General features: G+C 39.8%; 1 protein-coding gene and 1 pseudogene across 1 annotated transcript; both read left to right on the top strand.

The window, feature by feature from the left end:
* Positions 1 to 1580: 1580 nt before the first annotated feature.
* LOC106319825 lies at positions 1581 to 2270 on the top strand. Its single transcript, XM_013758214.1, has one exon. The coding sequence runs from the start codon at positions 1581 to 1583 to the stop codon at positions 2268 to 2270; it is 690 nt and encodes a 229-aa protein (XP_013613668.1).
* Positions 2271 to 9238: 6968 nt separating this feature from the next.
* Positions 9239 to 11136, top strand: part of LOC106319824 — a 15768-nt pseudogene continuing 13870 nt past the window's right edge.

The following is an 11136-nucleotide window of genomic DNA, read 5'->3' as shown; positions in this document are numbered from 1 at the left end:
TTGTTAGATAATATGATTTTTGTTATTTAAAAAAAAATTATAATTTTTAAAGTTAACATAGACAAATATTTAAATATTTAGCATATGGAGGTATAGTATCACAACATTAAATTATATCTATTTAATTTATACTATCTATAAATCCAATGGATCATCTATTGTTTAAATCCAATTATTGATAGCCCAATAAAAATTTCTGCTAGGTCCAAAATTTAAATGATAAGATTATATATTAAATGTAACATGACTTTTTAGGAATATGTCCATTTTAAAAAAAAAAAATCACACATGAATCAAGGTTGTGACTTTTGTTTTAATATATAAGATATAAAGGAGATGTCTAAGATTTTCTGTTAAAAAAAACATTCTCCACAAAATCTATCCTCTCTTTTTAAAGCCGCGTGCTGTATTTTTTTTATTCCCTTAAAAGCTAATCTATTCAGGTTTGGGTTAACAATTTCTTTTTCAAGTTTCGAAGTATACTTCTTCTTCTTCTTCTTTTTTTAAGAAAAAGGGTTATTTAGAAGTATACTATAAATCACCAAAACGCATAAGTTATACTTCCTCCAAGGCTCCACTTTAAAAAATATACGTTTTGTAGTTCTCACATATAAAAAGCATAACAAAATTTGACAATATGAGTTTTGAAAATTAAAAGTTCAAACCAACCAAAAAATAAATATGGGCATTGGTGTTTGTATCTAACCCTAAAATATTATGTCTACCTAGCTCGATTAGGCAACACAATAATTCATAGAAAATTAATCGACACCACCTTAATCACTGTTTTTAAAAAGTCAAAACCTCTCTGACACGAGTTTCGATGCACCGTCCCGGCCGTCTTTCCGGTCATAATCCACCGTTCGTTGCCGCTGGCGAACCCCCTGACCCTCCCCTCATTCCCCCTGACCCCCAGACCCAACCTCTCCACTATCACCACAACACTTTTCACCCTTATCCACTTCCACAACTGCTCCCAGATCTGGTACTATGTACTCTTCTTCTCGTAAGAAGCAGAGCATGAAAACTGCAGGTGCTTCCATGGCTCCAGCTTCTACAACTATCTCTACTCAGAATACTAAATCTCTGAGCGTAGAAGTGAGCAACAAAACTGTCTTGAACACTAGATCTGAGACTATAACTGGTCCTCCTATTAACAGTAGTGATGACCAAAACCAGGAATTCATTACTCTCCCCTATCCAAACCAACTTGGCTTCATCCTCCCACACCCCAAGCGTCCCCCAGCCAGAAACAACCACCATGGAGATCGACCCCCAAACCTCTACTGCTACTGAGAATGTTACTATCCCTCAGGCGCATGAATCACCCCAAACCTTACCCCAAGCTGCCCCCTCATCAAATACTACGCCTCCCACACTGGTGGAGCGTATTAGAATCTTGGAAAACAAAACTCTTCGCAGGCTTGTACCAGTGGCCTTTGCTACATCTGGGAGGCCGAGAATCACAATCCCAGACTCAATCTTCCAAAAAGGAGCAGAGATCCACAGAGACTTCATTATCTGTTATTTTAATGGAAGAGCCCCACCATTCAGTCAGATTTCAAAGTGTACTAAACTATATGTGGGGAAAGGGAAAAAGATTGGAGATTCACAACAATCCTCTGAACCATTCTACCTTAGTGAGAATCCCAAGTGAGTACTTGAGGCAGAAGATACTGGAGAAGAACATTTGGTATGTGGGAGACTCCATGTTTCATACAGCCCAATGGTCTTCTGCTCACTCAAAGCTGACTCCTCCACTTAAAGCTATCCAAATATGGGCTCACTTCACAGATATCCCACTTGACCTGAGGCATGAAGAAGGTTACAGTTTAGCAGGAGGTCTCGTTGGAGAACCGAAAGAGGTAGATGAGTTCACCAAAAACCTTGTAAGCCTCCCCATGTCGCATATCAAGGTCGAGGTGGACCTCACTGTTTCCCTTCCAACTGTTGTGGAGTCCGAGAGAGAAAATGGAGAAGTAGTTGAGTTAGCAGTTACTTACCCTTGGGTTCCCCTAACATGCTCCCATTGCCATGAATTGGGTCATATAGTACGGAACTGCTTGCTCTACACTCCTCCACTAGGTAAAACTTCATCTGTCCAGAAACGGATTTATGTTTCAAAAAACCCTGCAAAGACACCTGCAAAGACAAAAAAGAACTCTCATCAGACTCCCAAAGCCACTGGTGAAACCTCAACTAAACAGAAACTGAATGATATTGAAACTACCCCCTCAAAAACCTCTACCCCCTCAAACACTGCCCCCTAAAATAGTACCACCACCCATCCCATAACTCAAGACCCTCCCCCGACCTCCCACCCAACCAATACCCCTCCCTCAATACCAGCCTCCCTCACTTAAATCACCCGCCCTTCAAACCGCCTCCTTTGGTCTCCTCCTCCTTTTCAACCCCAGCTCATGCGACTAGACCTTCATTAAAGAGGTCTCGCTCGTCTCCAACCTTATCACCCCCACCCTGTACAGAAAATCAAAACCCCTTTGCTCCTCCATTCTCTGTAACTTCCTCCTCTACTGACCAATCATCAGCCCAAACCAACTTATTATCATCTAACCACTTCTTCCCCCTTTTGTTAAACACTGTCCCTCCTACTCTTTTTGTATCTAGTGGTTCTTCCAAACCCATGGAAGGCCCCTCTCATCTTTTTTAAATTAGTGTAAAACTTTTTTTTTGGAATGTCCGAGGTCTAAATGACCCGGCTAAGCATAGACCATTTATTTCTTGGCTAGACTCAAATAAACCCCTTATCCAAATTCAAGCTACTCTAGCTCTGGATACAGTTAACTGGTTCCTTGGAAGAGATCTAAATCAGATTATTCATCCTACATAACACTCCTCTCCAATAGTCACTGCCCTGGATCACCAAATGTACTTGATGCGAGACTGTATGACTCAACTGGGATTATTTGATCTTCGATACATTGGTACGTCCCACACTTGGAGTAACAGCCAACCATCTCAACCAACGACAAAAAAACTAGACAGACTCATGGTTAACTCCAACTCTATATCCTCCTTTCCCAACGCCTTAGCTTCATTCCTCCCACCCGAGTTCTCTGACCACTCATCTTGTATCCTAGACCTAGCCTTTAGACTACCCTCAACTGGTTCTAAACCTTTCAAATTTTCAAACTACCTAACCAAACACCCAAACTTCGCTCAGCTAATACAAGACGCTTGGATTCAGGCTGGAAATACATGTCAAACTCTCACTCAACTGTGCTGGAAACTAAAAATAATCAAGACTGGCCTAAAACTCCTAAACAAAAATAACTACTCTAAAATTCAAGAGATAGTGAGTGAGACTAACGGGTTGCTTCAAAATGAGCAGGTGCAGGCTCTGCAGAACCCCTCTACCGCCACTTTCCAGGATGAGAGAGATCTTCACCAAAAGTGGAATTTCCTGCGAATGATAGAAGAAATTTATTTCAGACAAAAATCGCGGATCAACTGGCTAAGAGAGGGTGATCTCAATACCACTTACTTCCAAATAATCTGCCAAACACATGCGAGCTACAACGCCATCAGAGCCTTTCTAGCGCTGAATGGACAATGGATCACGGAACCTCAGAGAATGAGCGAGCATGCGGTGACTCACTTTCAGTCGGTTCTTGGGCCATTCAACTACTCCCCACCAATGATATTCACTTCAACAAACTGGTTTGCAGAACTACTTGACTTCTCACCAACTCCAGATCAAGTCACAGTATTACTTTCCCTCCCCTCTACCGAAGAAATCAAGTCCTGCATGTTCAGACTCAATGCAAACAAGGCTCCAGGCCCAGACGGTTTGACTTCGGCTTTTTTCAAAGCGTCTTGGGACTCAGTGGGAAATGAAGTGGTGGTGTCTATAAAGAACTTCTTTGCATCAGTTTTCCTCCCTGCGACAACAAATGCAACGATTCTAACGTTAGTACCCAAGTTCCCTGGAGCGTCAAAAATCACAGAATTCAGGCCAATCTCTTGCTTGAATACAATCTACAAGGTTCTCTCCAGACTACTAGTCAAGCGCCTCAAACCTATTCTGCCTACTCTCATCTTACCGAGCCAAACCGATTTGTTAAAGGAAGGTTACTAGTGGAGAAACAAATGTCAGAAAAGAATTACCATCAAGGTGGACATAGCGAAAGCTTTTGACACTCTCCCATGGGAATTTCTCTTCACTTGCCTCCAAGGCCTCCAGCTTCCACCGCGGTTCATCAGACTACTCCAAGCTTGTGTCTGTACTCCTTCCTACATGGTAGGCTACAATGGGTCAATTCATGGTTATTTCAAAGGTAAAAGAGGCTTAAGACATGGAGACCCACTATCACCTTACCTATTTGTCATAGCCATGAAATGTCTATCTCATTTGCTCAACCAGGCTGCAAGGAGTAATAGAATCAACTATCATATGAACTGTGCATCCACAAAACTTACTCACCTTTCATTTGCTGATGACCTTTTGATTTTTATTGATGGCTCAATCGAATCAGTTCAGCAACTTCTGCAGGTCCTTGGTGAATTTGAGAAAAGATCTGGTCTCGCGGTGAGCATGCAGAAAACAAGCTTCTTCGCGTCTGGCCTCTCCTTGGAAGAAACAGAAACAATCCAAGCTTCAACTGGAATGTCACTTGGCTCTCTTCCATTCCGCTACCTGGGCGTACCACTCAATTCCAAGAAGCTTTCGCTGACCAACTGTGAGCCACTGCTGCATCAAATAAAGACCCGGTTCTCCACTTGGTCTGTAAAAACCCTCTCCTTTTCTGGAAGATTACTGCTAATCAAAACGGTGATCTCTGGCATTACTACGTTTTGGTGCTCAGCTTTCATCTTTCCCAAAGCTTGTATTAAGCGCATCAACTCTCTCTGTAGTATCTTCATGAGGAAGGGAAACATAGAAGGTCACAACACAGCGAGGGTCTCATGGGAAACAATTGTCTTAACAAAAAGGCAAGGAGGACTTGGAATCAAAGATTCACTAACCTGGAATAAGGCATGTACCCTATGACTAGTTTGGCTCATCTTCTTTCGGCCTGAGTCGGTGTGGGTGCAATGGTTCAAGAAGGTGATACTAAACGGATCTTTACACAACTACTGGACTACTCTGCCACGGCAAACATACTCATGGCTTGTGAACAAACTACTGAAGATGAAGCAGACAATCTTTCCCTTGATAAAGTTAAGGCTGCAGAATGGGGAATCAGCACGATTCTGGACAGACAATTGGTCTCCATTTGGCGATCTCAACCACTACTTATCTGGCTCTCGGTCAAGACTAGGCATCTCTCGCAATGCAACAGTGGCTTCTCTATGTAGCAACGGAGTTTGGAGACTTCCTCCTGCTCGCTATGAACAACAAATAATGCTTTACGCCTACATAACCACCATAGAGCTACAACAGAACCAGGACTACTACTACTGGTAGATAAATGGTCAAAGATCAGAACTATTCAAAACAGGTTCCCTGTATGACTATCTCAGAGAGCCGAGACAAGATGCTCCTTGGACTGTCGCTGTCTGGTTCTCCAGAGCTATCCCTAGGCACGCTTTTCATACATGGCTTGTGACACAGGACAGAATACCAACTCGTGATCGATTACTACGATGGGGCCTACAAGTAGATGATCTATGCCTCCTCTGTAATGCTGCACAAGAATCCAGAGACCACACCTTCTTTGCTTGTAATTACAGTTACGATCTTTGGAGAATGGTAGTGAATCGTCTCCAACTGACTCCTCGCCGAATCTGGAACGACACATTGGCTCAAATGCTATCACTTCCCCCGCCTGAAGCACAACGAAAGCTATATCTCCTTGTGTGGCAAGCGACTCTCTGTTGGTTGTGTAATGAGAGGAATGGCCGACTGCACTCGAACATCTTCCGCTCCTGTCACCAGATTTTCAGACTCTTGGATGCTCAGCTAAGGAACAAGCTACAGAGCTTCCGCAACACTAACCCGACCAGATCTTCCATCATGATGCAGAGCTGGTTCCGCTTTGCCTGAACTGCGATCACCTAGCACCGACTTCACCCACCGCACCTCCAACACTCTTGATTCTTCGTTAAATCCAAAGAGTCGAGTAAACTCAAAACTCCAGCTGGGCTTTCTCTCTTGCTACTATCTTGGGCTCTTAGAGAGCTCTTTATGTGATTCTAACTAAGCATGAGTCAAAACTTTAGCCAATGGGCTTGTAAAATATTTTGGGTCTTTTCTTTAAATTTAAGTAAGCAAGTTACAAAAAAAAAATTAATTGAAAGTATGTTCTAATTTAGAAGATCTGGAAGATGTTTGGAAGTTGAAGATAGTTAAATTAATCTTATTATCCTCTTTTTCGAGCGTTTATATAACCTTTCCAGGGAGAAATCGGCCAAAAAAACACTGAACTTTGCGGAAATTGCCAAAAGAAACCTGTACTCGAGCCTGACCAATAAAACCTAGATCTTTTGTTGACTTTTTTAGTTTATTCACAAACTTACAGTTGACTTACCAGATTAATACACCGTTAACCGGCAGTTAAGACAGTGTTAACTTACCGTCAATTACTGCCGTTTAGTGAAACTACGTCGTTTCATCCAATTGTTTTGTTAAAGACAAAATCTCAAGACGACGTCGTCACTACTAGAAAAATTGTGTTTAGCTACAAATTAGCTACAAAGGAACATTCGTGGCTGTTTTTTACCACAAATTACTACAAAATAGCCACATTTTTTAAAAAGGTATAATTTGTAACTACATAGCGGATTTTTGTAGCTAAATAGCTACAAAATATAATTTGTGGATATTTGAAGAAATTGAATTACAATTAGCTACAACATAAATCGTGGAAATCAAAACCAACTATTAGCCATAAAATTTTCGTAGAAATATATAGCCACGACATGTTTTGTAGCTATTCGTAGAAAAATGTAATCCCTAAATATACCTTAAACCATCATTTTTAGTAAATTAAAATTTTAAGTCCTAAACTTTTTAAAGTAAACTATAGTAATATGTCAAAAGAAAATTTAACACATTTAATGAATTTTAAATAAAATAAATTTCTATCACACTTTAAACCCTAAATATATCTCAAACTATAATCATATTATAACCCTAAACCCTTAATCTTTAACAATAAACTTTAAATCTTAAATCCCACATCCCTAAAAATAAACAAAAAAACAGTTGTTCTTGAATGAGCTATCAAAACATATATTGATAAATTCTATATGTTTGTATGAATTAAGATCTATGTTTCTTGGATAATATGTATTATATAACAAATTAATATTTATAATATAGCTATAATTAAGATCTAACTCTCATACTAAGTTTATAAAAATTTTAAATAACAACTTTAAATTTTAAGCTAAACGATCTAACTCTTTCATAAATCTCAAACTCTAAATTACACATGTTTATACTTTAAACAGCTTTAAATAAAAACATACAAATGTTATAAGAAATAACTTACCAATCCTAAATTTCGAGACTTTAAACCTAAACCCTTTAATCATATACCTTAAACTCTAAACCCTAAGTATACCATAAATCAAACCATTAAACTTTTAACTATTGAAATTAAATAATAAATCATAAAACTAAAATATAAAGTGTAAGTAGTAAAGTAAATAGTATTGTATGAAATATAATAAAATTTTAAAGTATTTTAGTGATATATATAATTAAATGTGTATACAACATAATAAAAAACTATTAATTTTTTTTTTTTAATTTCTTAGTGGCAATATAATATTGCAAGGCTTGCTATCTCTACCATTGATTACATTAATCTAATGGTTTAATATTTCAGATCTCCACCATTTCTCCTCATTGGCTAATCCAGGACTACCAAGATTGCCATCTCAACCATTAATTTCATTTTAATCTAAGGGTCAAAATTTTTTGGTTTTCTCTCCTCTCTCCTCCGACATATTCTTTCTTCTTTCTCCTCTTTCATTTCTTATGCAAACAGAAGATATCTCTCACTTAATTGTTTCTTTTTCTTCCTCTCTCAAACACAAATGGACGAGTGGAGATTAATTGGAGAATGATTATTGTATACAAACAGTAGTATTTAACTCCAGCAATCCAACGTCTTAAGAACTGGATTAATTGGAGAATCCAGTCAAACATACGTCTCAAGAACTGGATTTCGGCGGAGAAGCGGTGCCATATGCGGCGGAGGAATTGAGATCCAGGCGAGTCATCCGATGGACTTAGCGCCGCTGCCTGTAGGTAAGACCAAGAGGCTTGCTTAACCCTCTTCTCTGTTTCTTGTCATGAACCGACTAAGACAATATCTCTAAGGTCTTTGTCTTTGTTTACTTTTTCTCAGGATGAAGAATTGAAGAAGGAGAAGCAGACGGTGGAAGAGGAGTAACAAGAAGAAGAAGATACGGCGTGGCATTGTGTGAATGTGTGACTGTGTACGAGCGCGACGGCGCGCTTAGTGAAACGGAGCAACACGACGTCCCTTCAACTCCAGCCATATACTTCCTCATGGCGGCGCTAGAGACTATCCAAGACATAGATTTAGGTTATCTTTTAAACAATTTGTAAACCAGATATCATTTGTAAACCAATATAAATTTGTAAACCATAAATACCATTGTTTATAAAATAAAACAATTTCTTTTGTCTAGATATTGCTGATATTTATATACATATATTACAAAATTGTATAATGAAAAATTGGTTTAAAATGTATTATATCACAAATTAATATCCATATATTTGTTCAAAATAATATTATAAAAAATTGTATGGCTACGACTTAGTATGTTGTAAGTTGTGGTTAACATAGCCACAAATATATTTCTTACTATCCGTGGCAATTAGCCACAAAATAACGTTGTGGTTTTATCGTAGAAAAGCTGCCACGAATAGCCGCACTTAATCGATAACCACAAGCTCGACGCTACAAATTTTCTTTCGTGGATATTTGCAGCTATTAGTCAAATAGCCACGAAAACTTAACATTAGCTACAAAAGAAAATTGAAGCTAAAAACAGATTTTCTTGTAGTGCGTTTTGCTTAATTAAAATTGTTGTTGGCTGGACTCGAACCCGTGCACTCGTGGTCCTTAGGGGGTTTTGCCACCGAGCTAGTGGACTTTTCGGAAGATTACAACACATGTTTATTTTTATTGATCAAAAGATGTGTTTGATTGAAATCAAACAAAACGAAACCCATGTTTGAACGTAACCCTAATTTCTCAAATCGATATGGGGATTTTTCTTATGATGTGAGGAGATGGTAAAGACGAAGTTCACAAGGAATGGAAGGGAGGTAATGATTTTCAGAGCGAAGAGGAATTTCGATTACGGGAGTGACGAAGCGGTTCAAGAGTCGAAGAAGGGTGGAGAACGCGATGCTTCTGTGAGTTTGTCATCGCTGGAGAGATCGAGGATCCGTAAAAGCATTGAAGGGATATCGATGTTGGCATCTACGGCATCTACAGAGGCGTCGAAGACAAGGCGGGGAACTTCATATGGGTTGCCTGCGTCATCTCCGGAGAAGACCACGAAGCGGGGAACTTCATATGGGTAGCCATCTCCGGAGAAGGCCACGAGGCGTGGTTCAACTCTGTCTCCTAGAGTTGCGAAGAAGCAGAGTGTAAATGTGGCTCCTTCTGGTGATGACAGAGAAGAATGGCCAGAGACTGAGATGTTGGCATCAACAGTTGCAAAGAAGACAAGGCGTGGAACTTCATATGGGTAGCCATCTCCGGAGAAGGCCACGAGGCGTGGTTCAACTCTGTCTCCTAGAGTTGCGAAGAAGCAGAGTGTAAATGTGGCTCCTTCTGGTGATGACAGAGAAGAATGGCCAGAGACTGAGATGTTGGCATCAACAGTTGCAAAGAAGACAAGGCGTGGAACTTCATATGGTGGGTCGCCTGTGTCTCCTAGACAATCGAAGAAGCAGAAGGTAAAATCGGAGAAGAGTCTAGGTGATGATGGTGATGACAGAGAAGAATTTCTCCAAATTGTGGTAAATGAAGAAGAGGAATTTGGGTATATAGGTGATGATGGTAGGGAAGATGAGAACGGTATTGCTGGCATTGAGGAAGTTGGTTGTACAGATTTGAATCTTTATTTTGGTGATAAAGCAAAAAAATGATGACTGTGAGGTTGATGAAGACGAAGGGGATGATGATGCATGAGATGATGATAAAATCCATGATCCTGTGTCATCAGATGATGAGAATGAAGAGGAGATGATACCTGCGCAAGCTTACAGAGAAGACACTGATCCAGATAAGCTCCTTCAGCTAGGCAAGACATTTTCAGATGCTGAGGACTTCAAACATGCTTGTCTCAGGTATACCCTGAAAACCAGATACAACATCAAGTACTACAGATCCAGTAGCTTGAAGATGGGGGCAAAATGTGCCGCTGAGATGAGAGATGATGAGGCTCCATGTCCCTGGATGGTCTACTGTTCGTATGATAGGAGGAAACAGAAGTTGATGGTAAAGACATACGTCAATGACTATAAGTGAGAGAGGACAGGGTATTCCAAGATACTTAAGAGGTCAGCAATTGCAAGTCTATTTGCTGAGAGGTTAAGGCTGAATCCTAAGCTCACAGCAAAGGAGATACATGCTGAGATCTTGAGGGATTATAAGATGGAAGTTTTAGAAAACTCATGCACTAAGGCCAAGACGAAGGTGATGAAAGAAAGGAGGAAAACCCATGAGGAGCATTTTGATAAAATCTGGGATTACCAAGCAGAGATATTGAGGAGCAATCCTGGATCAACCATGGACATTGAGACCATAGCAGGAGCCACAGTTGGAAGCAAGCAGAGGTTCTACAGGCTCTACATGAGTTTCCAAGCACAAAAGGAAGCATGGAAGAAGACTTGGCTTGTTATTGGCTTTGATGGAGCCTTTTTGAAATGGGACATCAAGGGACAGTTGTTGGCTGCGGTTGGAAGAGATGGAGACAATAGGATTGTCCCTATTGCTTGGGCTGTAGTGGACATAGAAAATGATACAAACTGGAATTGGTTTGTGAAGCGTTTGGCTTTGGATTTGGGATTGGAAGATGGGAACAACTTTGTTATAATGTCTCATAAACAAAAGGTAAACACCTTCCTTTCATGATACTCAATGAATGTTTGATTCTTGTTTCTGATTTCTTTTTTTT

Source organism: Brassica oleracea, unplaced genomic scaffold, assembly GCF_000695525.1.
Source record: "Brassica oleracea var. oleracea cultivar TO1000 unplaced genomic scaffold, BOL UnpScaffold00629, whole genome shotgun sequence".
Taxonomy (NCBI): domain Eukaryota; kingdom Viridiplantae; phylum Streptophyta; class Magnoliopsida; order Brassicales; family Brassicaceae; genus Brassica; species Brassica oleracea.
This window is presented reverse-complemented; position numbering and strand designations above follow the sequence as displayed.